The sequence below is a fragment of the Pipistrellus hanaki genome, assembly GCF_964339955.1.
Source record: "Pipistrellus hanaki genome assembly, chromosome: 1".
In the NCBI taxonomy this organism is placed as follows: domain Eukaryota; kingdom Metazoa; phylum Chordata; class Mammalia; order Chiroptera; family Vespertilionidae; genus Pipistrellus; species Pipistrellus hanaki.
Window position 1 is genome coordinate 138,439,715 of NC_140503.1, and position 20,286 is coordinate 138,460,000.

The 20,286-nt window shown below is 38.5% G+C and overlaps 1 protein-coding gene across 2 annotated transcripts in view; it reads left to right on the top strand.

The window, feature by feature from the left end:
* The window catches only part of DIP2C (disco interacting protein 2 homolog C), a 377,912-nt gene that overhangs the window by 260,608 nt on the left and 97,018 nt on the right, over nt 1-20,286 (top strand). For both annotated transcript variants that reach the window (XM_084872178.1, XM_084872177.1), the window contains 2 exons: nt 8,319-8,410; nt 16,982-17,092. In XM_084872178.1, the coding sequence (XP_084728304.1) occupies nt 8,319-8,410; nt 16,982-17,092 (203 nt within the window). The remainder of the gene's footprint in view (nt 1-8,318; nt 8,411-16,981; nt 17,093-20,286) is intronic.

Genomic DNA, 20,286 nt, shown 5'->3' on the forward strand with positions numbered 1-20,286 from the left:
ATGAGAGTGGGCATCCCTGTCTTGTTCCTCTTCTTAGGGGAAATGGTTTTAGTTTTTGCCCGTTGAGTATGATGTTGGCTGTAGATTTGTCATAAAAAGCTTTTATTATGTTGAGGTATGATTCCTCTCTTCCCAATTAGTTGCGAGTTTTTATCAAGAAAGGGATTTGGATTTTGTCAAATGCTTTTTCTGCATCAATTGATATGATTATGTGATTTTTGTCTCTCAATTTGTTTATGTGATGTATCACATTTATTGATTTGTAGATATTGTACCATCCTTGGCTCCCTGGAATAAATCCAACTTGGTTATAATGTATGTTTTTCTAATGTAATGCTGGATCTGATTTGCTAGAATTTTTTTGAGGATTTTAGTATCTATATTGATGAGGGTTATTGGCCTATAATTCTCTTTCTTTATGATGTCTTTATCTGGTTTTGGGATTAGGGTAATGCTGGCTTTATAGAAAAAGCTTGGAAGTGTTCCTTCCTCTTGAATTTTTTAGAATAGTCTGAGGAGGGTAGGTTTTAATTCTTCTTTGAATGTTTGATAAAACTGCCCTGTGAAGCCATCTGGATCAGAGGAGTTGTTCTATTTCTATGAAAAAATGCTACTGGATTTTGGATAGGGAGTACACTGAATTTGTAGATTGATTTGGATAGCATGAGCATTTTAACAATACAAACAACCTTGGAAATATTGTAGGTTTAATCCCAAACCACTGCAATAGAGTGACTATTGAAATAAAGTGAGTCACATGAATTTTTTATTTTTCCAGTGTAAATTATGTTTACACTATACTATAGTCTAGTAAATGTGACATAATATTGTTTAAATAAAAACAATGTGCATACCTTAAATATACATACTTTATTTCTAAAAAGTGCTAACCATCATCTGAACCTTCAGCAAGTCATAATCTTTTTGCTGGTAGAGGTTAATGCTGATAGAGGGTCAATGCTGATGAAATCTGGGAAGTGCCTGTATTCTTACAATCCATGAATATAGAATACATTTTAATTTATTTGTATCAATCTTTTCCACCATTGTCTATAGTTTTCAGTGTTTAGGTCTTTCACCTCTTTGGTTAATAGCACCTTTTTGATGCTATTTTAAGTGGGATTCTTTCTTGATTTCTCTTTTTGATAGTTCATTATTAATATATAGAAACACAACAGATTTCTGTGTATTGACTTTGTATTGAGCAGCTTTCTGAACTCATTTATTCTAAAAGGGTTTTTGGTGGAATCTAGAGTTTTCTACATATACTAGTAGTCTCATGTCATCTGCATTTAGTGACAATTTTACTCTTCCTTTCCAATTTTATTTATTTTTCTTGCCTAAATGATTCTAGCTAGGTCTTCTAATTCTGGTTGGAGTGGGCATTGTCTTTTTCTTAATCTTAGAGGAAAAGCTTTTAACTTTTCACCATTGAATATGTTAGCTTGTCATATGTGGCCTTTATTATATTGAGTTATATTCTCATATCCATTTTGTTGAGAGTTTTTATCATAAATGGATATTGAATTTTGTCATATTTTTTCTGCATGCATTGAGAGGATCATATATTTTTTATCATTTATTTTGTTAATATGATGAATCACACTGATTAATTTATGAATGTTGAACCATCCTTAGAATAAATGCATTGGTTATAGTGTATGATCCTTTTAATGTATTGTTGAATTTGGTTTGTTAATATTTTGTAAAGGATTTTTATAGCTATGTTCACCAGGGACATTGCCCTAAAATTTTATTTTCTTGTAGCATCCTTGACTGATTTTGGTTCAGGGTAATGTAGCCTCACAAAATAAATTTGAAAGTGTTTTCTCTTCTTCTGGAAGAGTGTGAGAAGGATTGTGATTATTTGTCTTTGGATATTTGATAGAATTCACCAGTGAAACTGCCTTGTCCTGGGCTTTGTTATTTGGGAGATTTTTGATTACTGATTCATTCTCCTTACTAGTAATTGGTCTGTTTAGATTTTGTATTTCTTTATGATTTAGACTTAGAAGGTTGTATGTATCTAGGAATTTTTCCATTTCTTTTTTTTTAAATATATTTTATTGATTTTCCACAGAGAGGAAGGGAGAGGAATAGAGAGCTAGAAACGTCGATGAGAGAGAAACATCGACCAGCTGCCTCCAACACAACCCCTACTGGAGATGTGCCCACAACCAATGTACATGCCATTGACCAGAATCGATCCCGGGACCCTTCAGTCCGCAGACCGATGCTCTATCCACTGAGCCAAACCAGTTTCAGCAGTTTTTCCATTTCTTATCTATACTAATAAAAGGATAATACGCCAATTAGACTGGGAGACTGGACATCTTCCTATCGTCCAACTTCCTTCTGGACAAAGCCACAATGGTGGGGGCTGAGGCAGAGGTGGTTAGGGGTGATCAGGCCAGCAGGGAGGGCAGTTGGGGGCTATGAGGCCGGCAGGGGAGTGGTTAGGTGGCAATCAAGCTGGTAGACAGGCAGGTGATTAGGAGCCAGTGGTCCCAGATTGCGAGAGAGTGCAGGCCAGGCTGAAGGACAACCCCCACCCCAGTGCACAAAAACCCCCGTGCACTGGGCCTTTAGTAGGTTTATAATTAGTTGGCTTATTATTGTTCATTATGGTAGTCTCTTATGATCTTTTGTGTTTCTGTGGGATCAATTTTAATGTCTCCTCTTTCATTTCTGATTTTATTTATTTGAATCCTCTCTTTTTTTTCTGCTGGTGTTTATATTTTTGATAAACCAAATTTTGGTTTTGTTGATATATTCAATTGTCTTTTTAGTCTGTATTTCATTTATTTCTACTCTGTCATTTCCTTCCTTCTACTAACTTTGAGCTTCATTTGATCTTTTTCTTGTTCCTTGATAGGTTGTTTATTTGAAATTTTATTTTTTTAAATAAACAATAGAGATTTATTCAAGGGTCTTAGAGTTTCCAAATAGGAAACACAGCTAGGAAAACAACCAAAAGTGTTCCAACGAAGAAAATTAAAAGTTCTCAGTAAAAAGCACATTTTTTTAAATTATCAGTCCTGCATCCTTAGCCCCCAGATGGTTATCAGCTAGATGTCAGGCAGTCAGGATGATGGATGCCAGGAGGTTGGGTCAGGTCTGGTCTGGGTGTGAGTGAGTGAGTGAGTCCTTCAGGAGGTTTCAGATGACCTGAATACGAAAGTCCTTCAGTGGGAATCAGAGGGCTACGTGGAGATCCAGATCTATGCACAGGCATTGATGCAGGACGGGAAAGTTCAAAGTTTAAGTCCCTAGGCGAGTAAGAATAAGAACTCCGACTTTCCTCCTACCTCAACCTTCATAATGTTAGTAATTTTAACAGCTTGTTTAAAAGTAACTCCATTGTTTGTATTCCCTATCACCACTCCTTTATCTCCAGATTAGAGTAGTACTGATATTTTCTATTTGAGTGACTTTTACTAAGTCATTTAACTTCCCTGAGACTTAGTTCCTTTTATCTGTACAATCTGGGTTGTCAGACAAACCTTAGAAGTCTGCTGAGGATAAAATGAATACGATAGAGTTCTGTGTAACCTATCTTCATTCTTTCCTCAGTATATATCAGGGTACATTTTAGTATTTGTTTTTTCCCTTTAAAAAGTTATTATTAAACTGATGTTGCATCTTAAAATTCATATTGTATTAGGATTAGAGAAATACAATAATTCCATAACATAAATTCAGAATAAGGGTTTACTGAGTCAAAGCAGCTTTATGATACTTGATATGTGTATCAAAATGTCTTCTAAAAAGTTTTGCCAGTAACATCAAGAATATGTTGGTGTTATTATTTTCCTACAATTTTGTCGGCATGTGAGATTTGACTTTTCTCTTGATTTTAAATAGTCTTAATAGGTTCAGATTGTTTCTTCATTTTATATACATAGTGTTCTTCCCTTCATCCTGGTAATAAGGTCACGTCACGTCCAGCTTCCTCTCCCTAGCAACAATTAGCCTCCTTGCAGTTCCTTCAGCCCAGGAATACTTTAGCCAGGTGGAAACACTTTACACTGTAACCAAATGTCTGTGAAGCATTTTCCCATGCCTCATAGAAGTCCTGGAGTAGGTAGATAGGAGACTCGGTGGAATCCTATTTTCTTTTCATTAGCCAGAAAACAGAGATAACTCAGGAACAGTCAGATGGGAGAGGTGTGGAGTGCAGGATATGAGGAAAGGTCATTGCGGAGCTTCCATGCCCTCTCTTAACATATCACTTCAAATCTCCACGTGTTCACCAACCTGGAAGCTCCTGAAATTTTTCTTATTTCCTAAAGGAGCGGGGCATTTATTGAAAGTAGGCATTTATTGCTATTAATTTCCCTCTTAACACTGCTTTTGCTGCATCCCTTAAGTTTTAGATGTTTTATTTCCATTTTCATTAGTCTCAAGGTATTTTTTTTATTTCTTTGTTGACCCATTGGTTGATCAGTAGCATATTGTTTAATCTCCACTTATATACCATTGTGATCAGAAAAGATACTTGATATGATATCAGTCTTCTTAAATTTGTTAAGTTTTGTTTTGTGGGCTAAGATGTGGTCTACCCTGGAGAATGTGCCATGTGTACTTGAGAAAATTCTGAGTGCTATTTTTTTTAATGAAATGTTCTATATATATCTTAAGTTCATCTTTACTAATATCTCCTTAACATGTCTGAATGATCTATTCATTGATATCAATGGAGTATTAAAGTTTCCTAATATTAATATATTGCTGTGTATTTCTCCCTTTATGTCTATTAACATTTTCTTTATATATTTAGATACTCCTATGTTGGGTACATAAATTTTGCAAATGTATTCTCTTGTTGGCTTGACCCCTTTATCATGATGTAACACACTCCTCGTCTCTAATTGGAGTCTTTTTTTAATAATCAATTTTGTCTGATATAGGTATTGCTACTCCAACTTTCTTTTGGTTTCTATTTGCGTGAAATATTTCTTTTCTATCCCTTTACTTTCAATAGTGTATGCCCTTATATCTATCTGAAGTAACTCTCTTGTAGGAAGCATATAGATGTGTCTTGTTTATTTTTATCCATTCAGCCACTCTGTCTTTTTATTGGAGGATTTAGTCCATTTCATTTTAGGGAATTATTGATGGGCATGTACTTATTGCCATTCGTTCATTGTTTCTGGCTATTTTGTAGTTCTGTTCTTTTCTTCCCTTGCTCTCTTCCTTTGTGATTTGGTAACTTTTTTTATTGGTATGCTTAGATTCCTTTCTCATTATCTTTTACTTATCGCCTGTGAGTTTTTGCTTGCTGGTTACTATAAGGCTTACATGTAACACCTTATATTTATGACACTCTATTTTAAAGTTAGGTTGCTTTAGGTTGATAATAACTTAAGTTTGAATGCATTCTGAAGCTCTACATTTTTATTTCCCCATTCCCACATTTTATAATTTTGATGCCACACTTTACATCTTTTCTTTTATATTCCTTAACTTATTATTGTAGTAACAGTTATTTTTACTACTTTTGTCTTTTAACCTTCACACTAGCTTTGTAAATGATTAATGTACAACCTTTACTATATATTTACCTTTACCTGTGAGATTTATAGTTTCATAGATTTTGATGTTAATAATGAGTTACCCCCCTTTTGTTTTTAGCTTAAAGCAGTCCCATTAACATTTTTTTGTAAAGATGGTTTAATGCTAATAAACTCTTTTAGCTTTTACTTGTTTGGTAAACTCTATGAGTTCTTCAATTCTAAATGATAAGTTTACTGGGTAGAGCATTCTTGATTGGAAGTTTGTTTTCTTCTTTATAAAACAAGTCAAGAACTGTTATCTTCTTTAACTGAAATCAGCAACTTTTTTCTTTTTAATATGTTTTTATTGATTTTTAGAGGAAGAGGCATAAAGAAATAGAAACATCAATGAGAGAGAAACTTCATCAATCAGCTGCCTCCTATACACTCCTTATTGGGATTGAGCCAGCAACACAGGCATATGCCCTGATGGGGAATTGAACCAGTGACCTCTTGGTTCCTGCTTTGATGCTCAACCACATGGCGGGACAGCAACTTTTTCTTTTTCTCTTTGAAATATATCAAGTATATTTCTTACATTTTGCCAAAAGTGTGTTGCCCTTTTCAAACTCTCTTATAATCTGGCCTTAAATGAATTTATGGTGACATCAACTTCAATGTTCCAAGTTGAGGATGAAGTTGGTGCTGATTGTAATAGATTTGTTCATTTACAACACAACATTTTTCCATTACAACAAAAACTGATTATAATTACTGTTTATTCAACTATAATCACTATTATTGTGCACTTTAAAGAGAGTTGAGGCACAAAATAATTGTGTTTCCTTAAGAGAAAAAATATTCCTTATGTGATTTACCTTTTTTCTTTTCTCTTTCTTTCTTTCATCCTTTCATCCTTTCTTCCTTTCTTCCTTTCTTCCTTTCTTCCTTTCTTTCTTTCTTTGTTTAATCCTCGCCTGAGAATATTTTTTCCATTGATTTTTTTAGAGAGAATGAGAGGGAGAGAGAGAGAGAGCAAGCATATGTGAGAGAGACAGATATATCAGTTGCCTCCCGCATGTGCCCTGACTAGGGCCTGGGATTTCCCAGGTACATGCCCTTGACTAGGAATCAAACCCACAACCCTTCAGTGGAAGGGCCAGTACTCTACCACTGAACCACACTGGCCAAGGCCCGTGAGTGATTTCTAATGGCTAGTATATATATATTTGGGGTTGGGGGTGGAGAGCATATAATAACCAAAGAAAATATAAAATAATTGTGAAGTAGCCAGTCTTGACAGAAAGGATTTAGGGAGGGTGGAGGACGGGGCATGAATAAAACATCATACCAAGTAATTATTTCAAGTGCTCAAGAAACATGCTAAAATGTATAGCTTCCTCATGACATTAATAAAACAAAGAAACATTTGTTGAGCACATACTGTAAACCAGAAATGTTCTAGGAAGTAGAAGAATCAAAGATAATGAAACCATTCTCTTTGTCTCACTAGGGTGAGACAATCTGCTAAATCCTGTGGCAGATAAACAGTTTAATATCCTTAATTGAGTTGTTGCAAAATCCAATGTGAAATAAATTCAGATTTTTAATTCAAAATATATATTGTAAACAAAAACTTTTTAATTTAGCTTTTACATATAAAATAGAAAAAAGATTAAAACAGCTATTTCATTTATAGAAAACAGTTGAAATTGCCCTTAACTTCATTATACTGTTTTTGAATTAATAGAACGTATAACACTTCACTTCTGAAAGTTCCTAGACGCTAAAGTAAAAGATTTAAAAAAAAAAAATTTTTTTTTAATAGAGAGAGCGAGAGCAAGAGCGAGAGAGCGACAGAGAAAGAGAGAGAGAGAGAGAGAGAGAGAGAGAGAGAGAGAGAGAGAAACATCAGTGTGAGATCGAAATGTCGATCAGCTGCCTCCCACACGGGCCCCAACTGGGGACCAAACCTGCAACCTGGGTATGTGAACCCACCATTGTCCAGTGTATGGGAAAATGCTAAAACCAACTGAACCTCATCAGCCAGGGTTTTAAAAGACCTTTATGTGTCCAAGAGCTCATATTAGATTTTTAAAGTCATATTTATTACATCTCAGACCATTTACTATTGCCTGGAGGATGCTGCAGGAAAGTCTGGCACTGGGATGAAGGGATTTAAAATCTGTAAGTTCTTTAAAGCTGGTCATTCTTTTAGAAGTGTTTTATTAATCCTTTGTTTTCATTTTTTTTTGGAGTTCAAGTCTTTAAAATACTACAAAATATTTACCAGTATCTGTATCTAAGTTCAATGATTACTCTCCTAAAACCCAGAAGCTAAAAATATTTGAAGTTGAGAAACACAGGACTTTGAGGAGAGAGAGCGGTCAGACCTGTCTTACATACCCTTTACATTCATTACAATCACACAAGACATGACTCATTAACAGAGGAAATGTGTATCATTTTTGCACAACATAAATTAGCAGTAACACGCTGTTACCATGGTCTTTGTCCTGCTTTGCTCCCCAGATATGTTCCCCACAACTTCTATGATAATTTAAATTCTCAATGGCTTTGCTGTTGGCACTTTGCACTCTAAGAGTATTTGTATTTGCAGTGTATTCCATTGTTCAGGCTTTTCAGCTTTGCTGGTCAGGGTTACTAGCTTTTATTTCCCATTTTGATTTCAGGGACTCTATATAACTTATTGGAAAACTTAACATGAAAAGTAATATTTTCCATATAATTTAATGTGTACATTGTACACAGCTGAAAAATCATTTCTCCAATTATTTGTGGCTTTATAATTTGTTTTGATAGGCAAACTCTGGACAAGAAGTATGAAGGTTGCTTACAACATTCTGCATAAATTAGGTACAAAGCAAGAACCAATGGTGCGACCTGGAGATAGGGTAAGTGCAATTTAATTTATTACATCTCCAAAACACATTTTCTTATGTGGAAAAGATGCCCACTGTAATAAAGTTGGAGAGTCCAGTGTCACCTAAAACTGGCAGTACTAAATAAGACTCTCTTTGAAAAAACAAAACACGCGCAACATATTTTTGTTGATTTTAGAGAGGAAGGGAGTGGAAGATAGAGATAGAAACATCAATAATGAGAGAGAATCACTGATTGACTGTTTCCTGCATGCCCCATACTGGGGATGGAGCGCACAAATCATACATGTTCCATGACTGGGAATCGAACCCTGACCTCCCAGATCACAGGTTGATGCTCAATCACTGAACCATGCCGGCCGACCAATAAGACTTTCTTAACATTATGTAACAAGTAATTTAATCTTGAACAATTCAATAGGCTTAACTAGAGTACTTCTCACTTTCTATCCATGAGTTTACATGGACTTGAGAAGTTAAGTCTCAAAATCAGATGCAGGCAGAGAACTAGTAAGTGGCATAGTCAGCACTCCTATCCATTTCCGTCTGACCCCAAAGCTGTGTCATATATTGTCTCCTATTTTGAAAAACACTGTACATCTACTTGAGCATACAGGACATTTATATTTAATTTTTTTTTTTTTTTTTACGTTAGTGAAATCAACAATCTTGGCAGCAAACTGATAGTACCATTCCTTCCTCACTGTTAAATTTCTTGACATTTGCTGTGTTTCACCGAAAAGCAAATTTTTATTCGTACTGCAATCTGATAAGTTATGGAGGACAGATATTGGTATTTCCATTTCAGGGTTATACTCACAGCAGGTAAAAAAGGATAGTTATTATATGCTTCTACATATATGAAGTACTTAGAGTAGTTAAATTTAGAGATAGAAGAATGATGGTTACCAGGGACTAGGGGAAGAGCATTGGGAATTATTATTTAATGGGGATAGAGAAGAGCAAAAAGTTCAGGAGATGGATGATGGTGATGGTTACACAACAATGTGAATGTATTTAAATCTACAGAATTGTACACTTGAAAGTAGTAGAGATGAACTATGTTATATATAGGGTGTCGTTCCCCCCCCAAAAAAAAACCCCCACCCTTACACACGCTTTAAATAATTATAAAGGCAGTGTTAATTATTAAAATACATTTAATTTTCAAAATTGAGCTATAAGCTGTTACAGTGTATATATTTTACCACAATAAAAATGTTAGTTGTGGGTGGGTATGTATGGGGGGGAAGGGGAGCAATGGTAAAATATATACACAGATAATAATTTAATAAAAAATAAAAGATTTAGATATTAAAAAAAAAGTTAGTTATAATATGTCTCCCTTATCTATAACTTGGTTGTACTAATACCCTTAGTATTTTAAAAAACTTTTTTTGTAGTATTGCCTGCAGATTCTTGAAGTTCCCTTATAATTAAAAAAATAAATCACGTCTGTTCAGCTAAGAAGTTTATAGCAATATGGGGGGAGGAGAGCACAGTTGATAGGATAAAATATGTAAAGGAATTTTTTTTTTGTTAGTGGCTGGTTTGTGTTGTATGAGGGGGACTACGTTTCTAAGTTATTCTTTGAAAATTATTTATGTGGTGGTGACGTGGCCAAGATGTTGGAGGGGGAGATGGCTGCCCCATCAGGCTGGCCGGGGGTGGAGGCCGGATGCCCCCCAATTACCATTGCCCCCCCTCCCCCATACATACCCACCCACAACTAACATTTTTATGGTGGTAAAATATATACACTGTTACAGCTGATAGCTCAATTTTGAAAATTAAATGTATTTTAATAAACACTGCCTTTATAATTATTTAAAATTATTTAAAATTGAAGAATTTTTTTGTTTCAAAAAATTGTTCCCAATACCACTGGGGTCAAAGTATCTCTTAGGAGCTTAGCTGGCCCCGCCCCCTCCACAGGGTCACCATGGAAACGTGGCTAGGGGAGATGCCTGCATTCCACACTCCACATTCCATATTGCCAGCTGTGAAAGAGGAAGGTTCCAGCTCTATCTGCTGGAGAAGGGAAGGGATGAAGCAGCAGCATCCGGTGCTACGCTGGCAAGGGGGCCTACCAGAATCGGTGGTGAGGATCTGGCTTCGCCGGGGACGGGGCTCCTGACCAAAGGAGGACGACTTCAATCTAAAATGAACAAGGGGACACAGAGGCCCCGAATCCTGAAACTGCCTGAAATACTGAGATCCCGGGAGGTGAAGCTTAGCTCCGATGGCAAGAGAAAAACCATTCAGTTTTCCCTGGTCGCTAATGAAGGGGAACCCACAGCCCCCAGAAGCCAGGATGGCAGTGCCTGCTCCAGGGCCGCAATGCTGCTGAGAGCCAGAGCGCCAGGTAGGCCAGGTAGGGCCTTGATGACTCAGGGAGAGACCATCAGGACCGCCCTGCGGAGGAGGTCGGCCACGCCCACTCGGGCTGAGGCGCCAGTGCCGCGCAAGACCGACCCAGTCAGTATCCAGGTGAGCTGGGACCCACGGGGGTTCTGGACAATGGACACTAGTACTAAACTCAAACCCCAGGAACCAGGAATACTTCCCACAAGGGAGGACTCCAGTAGTCCCCCTCCATCATATTTTCGTTTAGTAAATGATTTTTTGAAGCCAGAGAAACCAACAAAGGCAGCAGTGAGGCTTATAAAAAAGACAGTGGAAGTGATGAAGTTTGATCACCAAATAAGAGAAACTAAAATCCAGCAAAAAATGGTGACGGAGGAAGCTGCATTCCTACTCAATGAAAAGTTACCTGTCCAGGCTGGCACTACAGTCCTGCTAGCAAACCTAACTAACAAAGCCAAGGAGTACAGAAGGGAAATTGAAAATCAGTGGCACAACTATGCACAAGAAAGTGGTGAGATCTTATCAAGAAAACAAGTATTAGCCTCCAGATATGCGAAACCAACTTCAGAGCTCTGGGGGAAGGAAAAGTTGGAATACAATTTGAAGCAGCAGTTGAAGGCAATGAGGGACATGTGGCGGGTAAGGGAGAAACAGCAGAAAGAATTGCAGACATTACAGGAGAAGCTAAAGAAAGCTCGAGCTAAGACAGCTGCAAAGGCCCATGCCCGATACCTCCAGGAAAAAGCATTTCTGGAGAAGCAACTGGATGAACCAGCCATGGACATGTTGGGAAAGAGAGAAGAAAAGGAACTAAAAAGGAAGGTCCAGGCTTTAGAAGTGGCAGCAGAGAGGCGTGCTTCTGAGTTGCACCGCCTCCAAAAAGAGGAGGAGGAATCACACCAGGAATTAAAACAGCAGCCCCAGAAGTCCTGGGTGGAAAAGACCCCCCAGAGCTGGTTAAAGCTTCAAAAGCAGCATCTGCAAAAGCATTGGTGTGTGAAGCGCATTCCAGAGAGGCAAGAACCACCACAGGTTGCTCCAGAACCACCACAGGTTGCTCCAGAACCACCACAGGTTGCTCCAGAACCACCACAGGTTGCTCTAAAGACCAGAAGAAGAAGTTCTTTCTTAACCACCGAACGACTCAGTCCACGTTAGTTTCGAAGCTGTCACAGGTTCAGTAAGGACTGGAGCAAGTATTCCTAGGTTCTGCATAAACCTGGTTAAGGTTTTTAGACCTCCTTACCTCTGAAAATTATCCATCATGATGTGTTAATATGAAGGACTAAAAAGTGCATTTTTACATCTGAACTGCTAGATATTTGTGCTATCAGCTTCCCTTAATTAGGATTTTCTTCAATTAGCTCCAGTTAGTAAACAGGATGTTCCTCAGGTCTTCAGACAACCTAACACCATTTGCCAAACACTCATACATGAAAAGAAGTTGAGGAAACCACCTTGAGAAAGTGAAAGGAAAACAGTTGTGTGATTAATGTCATCTAGCTGAAGCAGATTTCTTTATAAAGCAGATTTCTTTAAGAATAGCATCTCAGATTGACTTTATATTGTGCTTTCTGCTCTTCAACCAACCAACATCAGTTTACACTCATTTCCTTTTGGCCAATTCAACACAAAGGCAAAATGTTTTAAAATATTTTTAAAAGAAATTTGTGCCAGTGACCAGGTAGCCCCTTCTATAGTTTCCTTATGAGTGAAAAGGTATTCTTACAACATCAAGATCAATAAATACTAGGCAGAATGACCTTTTATCTGAGGCAGCTCTTACCGTTTTAACTTTCAGTAAATTGAGAAGGAAGACAGAGGGGGTGTATTTTACCTCAACTCTTTTGAAATATTTTTCTATGAAGAAATACATTTACAATTAATAAGGTGGCTGAATGCCTCTGCTTGTTTTGTCAGTTTGTTTTTAAAGTATCAAAAGAAACATTTTAAATATTTGGATGACTTTTTAGTCTTGTGCCATCTCTTTCTGTAGCAACACCCTAAATTCTAGGATGACAATGTTACTTAATGTTAACTATAGTAAATACTCTAGTTTCAGGTCCCTTATTACATTTTTATACTGTGTGCACTTAATAGTGTATGAAATTACCTTTTGTAGTTAACATGTGTCATATATTTATGCTTATTTAATAGAACTGGGAACAGTATTTTAAATTAGTATAGACTTTTTTTTTTTCATTTATTACATATTGATGGTTAGACCAATGATTTGTTTGAATGCTGAGTTCTAGTACAGAAATATAATCCTGTATGTCAACATTGCTTCTCTATGGGGAAATATAATCAACTATATGTTTTCTGGAAATTGTCAGTAATGAAAAACTTCAAAATAACTTTCTTGAACTTTATTTTATTTATGTGTAAAATGAATTCTTTTAAATTGCATTACAAAAAGGACTCTCCCTCAATGTGCCTTTAACTTCTACCTTTAACAATTTTTCTGTTAAATATTCCTTAATAAAAAAATATTTTGTTATTAAAAAAATAAAGCCTACTTGGATTTAAAAAATTGTATTTATGTGGCTAGTATCTGGCATGTGTGTGTAAATATTTATTAAATAAGCATATGGGAGCAAAGCATTCGATAATAACTTTCTGTTGCAATAAACAGGATTCTTGGAAAATCACTTTTTGATGAACATTCAGTCCTTAGCATAAAAATTATAGGTACTTTTCATGTGGGTGATCCTATTAATGAGGTTTGGGGAATACTTTCTTGGGCTTTGAAAGGGGCATTGAAGTACCTAAGCTGAATAGGTTTCAGGATGTTGGAGGAGGAGCTATGGAAGATACAAGGCTTATCACATAAGAAGCCTGTCTTTAAGGAACTGGCAGTCTTAACAAAAACAAAATCCAGACATATTGATCATTAGCTTTTCTATAAATTGGAAAGGGATACAGGTCTCCAAAAGAGATAGTGATTGATACACCTGTGAACTGTTTGGGAAGGAGAGAAAGATCTCTTTCATTTGGGATCTGAGAAGTTTTTTCAGTGAAAAAAAGTAAGGCCGTGAGCTCCAAGGAAGAGCATGTGAAAGAGCTGGGGGTGGGGGAACAGAATGTGCTGTGCTGAAGAAGACAAACCAGGCACACACACACTAAGGCTGAGTGTGGGAACAAGATGGAATCAGCTTAACAAAATTTAAATCTTAGCAAACACTAGGATGGGCTGCTTCTTCTTGCTTTATTAATGTCTATTCTGAGTCTGTGGATAATTAGGTTCAATGAAATCTCAAAGGAATACATAGAGAATCAAATTAATGGAAACTGTGTGGGTTTATGATATCTTTGGAATCACTGTGAAGAGACCACAAAACAGGGCTTGCAACTGATCGGGTATTGGAGGGGAAAAATGAGAATGATGAAAGTACAAACTTCCCTTCCTTAAAAAAATTTTGAAAATATATATATATATCATTTTTTATTCTAAAAGAGCCTTTGGGTATTTGACCATTTTCTACCCATTATTTTAATATGATTGAGAGCTTATAATGTACAGTTTTATGTTCTTTTATTTTACATTAATACATTTCTTCCTATCTTAACACAACTCTGCAAGGTTATATAAATGGCATTATCAGCATAACTTTTAGTGATAGAACAGGCAACTTTAAATCCTAGATCAAGTTGACCTTTCTTTGAGCAGAGCTGGGATGGCAGCTAAACTCAAATCTCGGAAACATAATTGCTGCACAGTCCAGCTCAGAAGGGTGGCACCTTCTTTCTCTGTTCTCTGCTCGTGATGATGACTCCCACCTGCAGAACAGGTAGATTTTAGGGAGAACAAGTCAGTGTGTAACGGGTACCCTATGAATGGGTGAGACCATTCGTTTCAGATGGAACTTCAGTGTGTTCTGCTTTTTTATTGCAGTTTGATCAGCTTCCTTAAACATTTTAATCTGCATCTGGGAAAGAAGTCATGCAGCAATGGTAGCCTGGAAGATTTGCAAACATTTAATAGAATATTCTTGCTTCGCCAGATCCAGATCTAAAGACAGATCAACTCTCAGCCTAGCAGCTGAGGGCAGAACACCGGAGGCTTATGCACACCTCAGATAGGTTTTAAAAATAATTGGTTGTGCTTTGTGTGTGTAGACATACATTCCTCCTTGAAAATCCTATCGCTGGTAGACTGCTAAGACAAAGGATTACTATTTAATTAATTATTTCATAGGATTTCTCAAAATTCTATTAGTAGTATAGATGGCTTTTATTGGCCTTTTAGCTTTTGCCTCTCGTTTAGATGATTTTAGTAAACTTCAGGAATTTCATAGAGAAAGAAAATGTTCCCAAACTTAATTTTGTTCCCACTGGCCAGCCTGTATTACTAAATTGTGAACATGGTCAAATTTAAGATACAGCTTTATCGGTTTGCAGCTGCATCTGAATCCTTTTATGTGGCTCTGTCTCTAGATATTAAAATAGAGTGTTTTATACAGCTGTTTATGACAAAACTACTAACTTCTAGTTAGGACATTTTTTAAAGAAAAAATTGTTTAAGTTTGGGAGTATGCTAGTGCAAAGATGATGCTAGTCCAAAGATGATATGCATGTGCTCAGTCATGGGATGTATGTGCTTTGAAAACACACCAGACTTATAATGAAGAATATCGCCGATGCTATGGCATCATGTGAGAGGGACTAATGTTTAAAACAAAGCAAAGTCCTGGAGAGCATAGTGGAGAATCCAGAAACAGGATTTGGTCTGTTACAGCTTGAGATCCTAAAGCAGGCTTCTAATGCAAGAGACCAGGACAGGCTACTCCAGAAGGAGCATTGGGGTGGCTGGAGGGCAAGTTAAGGCTCAGTTCAATTAGCTACTCTGCAGACACTAGGATGAGCTCCAGATGAATTTAAGTCAGATGAAATATTTTTTAAATGATAGGTGGTAAAGGAAAAGTTTGACAAATTTACATAACATTAAATGCACCAATAAAAATAAAACTATTATCTCAAGAAGTCTTTGTACCAAATATAAGAGTTAATACTATCAAATATGTTTAGGGCAGTGGTCGACAAACTTATTAGTCAACAGAGCCAAATATCAATAGTACAACGATTGAAATTTCTTTTGAGAGCCAAATTTTTTAAACTTAAACTTCTTCTAACGCCACTTCTTCAAAATAGACTCGCCCAGGCTATGGTATTTTGTGAAGAGCCACACTCAAGGGGCCAAAGAACTGCATGTGGCTCGAGAGCCGCAGTTTGCCGACCACGGGTGTAGGGGTATTGTCAAAACGCTAACAGATAAGTAGGCAAGGGAAATGAAAAGCAGTTCGTATGAGGACATGGACTTATAAGCTATCCCATGGAAAATGGCTCATCACTAAGATACTCTAAGGACTCTAAGAAAACATATTGTAGTCATACTATCCATTATTTGGTTATTTGGATGGTAATTTAAATTAACCTGGCTTTTAGAACATTTACCACAAAGCTAAGATGTAGGTTCTAGTGTTCTCGTTTTTCAAATGAGACAACTAGGGCTTAAAGTAGCTAAAATTGTGCCCGAGAGCCCAGAGCTAAACCTGACCCTGGTCTGAATAGAGTCCCATGAGGGTCCAGCTGCCAGCCCAGCACACTGGTGAGGAAGCACCCGCATTCAGCCGTGATTGTGAAGACTCCGAGGAATTTTTCATAACGCCAGTGGAAAACAGAACAGTGTGTACACTATAGTTTCTTCTACCTAAAAATATGTCAACATGGAAGATAACATTAAAAAATGATAGTTGTATTCTGGTACAGTATTATAGAAAACTTGGTAATATGAGTTTCACATGAATTCAGCAGGGGTCCTCAAACTTTTTAAAGTGGGGGCCAGATCACGGTCCCTCAGAGAGCTGGAGGGCCGGACTATATGAACTACTAATTCCTACTGTAACACCTCGGCTGCACTCACTGCCCAAAAAACCTGGCAGGCCGGATCAGACTCCTCTGCGGGCCGCATGTGGCCCGCGGGCCGTAGTTTGAAGACCCCTGAATTAAAGGAAAGGTATATAATACTTAGTAAAATGTGTCTGCCTAAAATGCATTTTTAAGTATGGCACCTAGTTTTTGTTCCAGCATTTGTTCTTAATGGGAATGTGAACCACATTATCTGGGACGGGTTGCATCCTTTCATGATATCTTCAAAGCCATGTTAACAGTCAGTCCTTCTTCCCTCCTGCTCCCCACCCCCCTCCCGCCCTTCAGGTGGCATTGGTGTTCCCCAACAATGACCCTGCTGCATCCATGGTGGCCTTCTACGGCTGCCTGCTGGCTGAGGTCGTTCCTGTGCCCATAGAAGTACCACTCACGCGAAAGGTAAGGCACGCGTTGTTTCATTAGAGCCTGCTAATGGGAATGGCAGGCTCAGCTACGCTGGAACATTCTCTCATGAGGTCAGAAAGTGCTTTTCATCTCAGCAGGGTGTGGATCAAAAGGCACGAGAGGTTTTCCTTGTTTCTGAGGCTGTCAGGTTTTCAGCAGTTAGCTCAGTGAAGGGGACAGTAACCTCACACTTGGCTCAGCTGCACTGGTTGGAAGGAGCAGTGTCTCTGAGGCAGAGCTTCTATGCATTGTAACACCACTGAGCCAAGTAATTTGTTAGTAAAGCAAGTTTCTGTGTGTCTTGTTCCTCAGCATCATTACACTGGAAATAGGGTAAGTGACAGATTTTTTATTTTTTATTTTGAGGGTTGGCAGTTGTTGCTTTCATTCAGATGTTTGGACATTATCAAGTCCCAGGTTCAGATACAGCTTATGAGATCTTATTCCATAATTAGAATAAGTAGCTAATCTCACTTTTATAATGATAGTGTCCAGTATAAGAAGGAACGTTGTGCTGTCCTGCACACTGGAGTATGTTTTTTCGTCCACGTGAATGACTTGCTCTCCATACTCCAGAGCAATGGTAACTGGAGGGAGAAAGATAGAGGGAGGAAACCCTACAGGGTTGACAGATGGTCTGATGTTGTCCAAGGATTCACAGCTGCCAGCCATGGAGTGGTCCCCTCTGACACTCAGGCTCTGTGACTTCAGAACATGACGTTTGTTGTCTTAGAGAACTTCTCTTCATTTTAAATAAAAGAAGCATTGGCTCAGGTACAGCTGAGAAGAGGGTAGGACGTACATATGAGCATAGGTGATAACATGTTCTGTTCCCACTGGACTTGTCTTAAAATAATGGGCCTAATGAGAGCCAAATTTTCTGAATCCTGAATGTTGCTTATTGAACCTGACTGAACAATTAGTCCCATGTACCTTACTTATCCTCTGTTCTAATTCTTGGGGTCAGTGTTCCTGTGATGTTTGACATGGAGAGGAGTGTCCACATGTCTGTGCCAGGACAGGCCTTGAGTGGTCACAGCAGATCTGGAAAAGCCTGCCACTAGTACCCTCTCCAGGTGGCTGAGCTGATCTGGTAAGGCCAGCCATCAGCACAAATCTGTCGGCTGGTGACTCCTTGGACACAATTTCTCCTTCGTGGTCACAGGCTCTGCCATGGGCATGTGAATTTGACAGGAAAATAGCAAGACCTTCAGGATGGGGGTCAAATGTGAATATTCTAAGTAGGATAGGCTCTGTGGGCTGACCAGGGCCAGCCACTCAGCATTCACTTCCTTCCCTTGGAATTCTAACACACCGGCCTTTTGTTTGCCTTAGTAAAGGTTTTCAAATACCCCATTAAAATGAAATATCTGTGAAAGGAGTAACATCAATGATTCGTCACATTTTTACAACCTCCTATGATCAGTCCCAGAATCTCTTTCTCAGGAAATCAGAAGTAGTAAGGAGATCATGAGAACCAGGCCTTGTTGGGAGGGACATGGGCTGCCCAGGGCAACCATCAGCCAGCCAAAGTGTAAGTGCATGAATGGATGTCACCCACACGGGAATCTGCGCGCTTGTGTGCGTGCGTACGTGCGTGCGTGTTTGGGGTGAGACTGGATTTGCCAAATGTTGATAGTTATCGGAGCTGGATGAATAGGTTCATGGGCTTTCTTTTTCCTTTTCTCTATATTTGTATGTGTGCTTGGAAGTTTTCATTATAAATAAAAAGTTAGAAACTAATTGGAAAAAATATACATATATATTATTGATAAGTTTATCTTAGTTTTGATAAGTAAAATGTCTTGTGTCCAATTTTTTTGCTCTGCGTGGTTCCATGGCCATGAGTCATCTTAAAACACATGGGTCTGCAGCATTTTGTATTGACTCGGCCTTCCGTCCATCTCTCCATCATGTCTTTTATTGTTATCTTTTTCACTTCCTGAGAGCTAACCAGCCATTAATTGGTGATTTGGGTGGGCAAGAATGGAATTGGATAAAATAACTGTAACTAGTGTTGTGGGGCCACAAATAAAAATGAATTCAAGAGAGAGGCTTACCATGAACTTACCTCTTCTTTATTAAAGAGAGAATCCTTTTTATGGTGTGATTGATGGTTGCTGGTGAGGAGATGGAGATGGGACTGGGGTAGATGATGGTCAAGTGACATGTCCACATGCTTGGGGAGTTACTTGTCAGGCAGTGGTGAGGTGAGACTTCTAGGAAGTGACTTAATTAGTCAACTTTCTACATATTGGAGAAAAATTGAAAGTATAGAAAGGTATGAATTCGGGTGAGGTCCATTTTTTTTCTTGGCGACTAAAGAATCATAACTGAGGTTTTGTGATGGGAGAGCTGACCATCCTTGATAGCATGGCTCTTCAGAGGAAGGGCCCTAGCCAAGTGGTCGCCCACAAACCAGAGTAACTTCACTCCCAGGAAAAAGGCGCAGAGAACATGTCATGGCAGGAGGGCACACTGGGAAGGGTATCGTCACATTATCCTGAGTCTGCTGATGGCACATCAGACCAGGAGGCAGGTTGACAAGGCCTGGTCTGAGAGCACCATGTGGCGGCTGCCCAAGGCATGTCCAACCTTCTTGTCCTTGTCCTCAGAGTCCAGGAAGAGACACAGCTTTGACAATGTGTTGAGTGTCTCTACATGTGAGGCTCTGCTCTAGGCTCTAAGTTCAAGAGTGTGTTTTTCAGGGGTCTTGATGCATGAGGAAGATGCCCAGGCTGCCCTGAGAGCCGGTGATGGGGGTCTCATGTCAGTACACTGGGGTGTGGCTGGCAGAGCTGTTCTGTGAAGTTGACATTTGATCGGAGCTCTCAGTAGGAATTGCTCAGATGACGAGGACAAGAAGGTCCTTCCAACAAAGAGGAGCAGACATGAAGTCTGAATTTTGTGCTGAACAGTGGCATCCTGATCCCAGTTACTCCTTCCCATGTGGTCTCTTGTCTCTTCTTCTGTATTTTAGGTGTCTTTTCATGTTTGTGAATCCATTATATTTTAAAACAAATCATGAGCAGATGTTGGAAAGACAGGGTTCAGGGGACATCATGCCTCCTCTGGGAGTGCCAGGATCAGCATGTATGCCCTCGGTATGGGCACCAGCCCTTGGCAGGTCAGGCCAGGTACCTGCTGGCATGCTCCCTCCCAGTCCCTCTTGCTGTAGACAGAGTAAG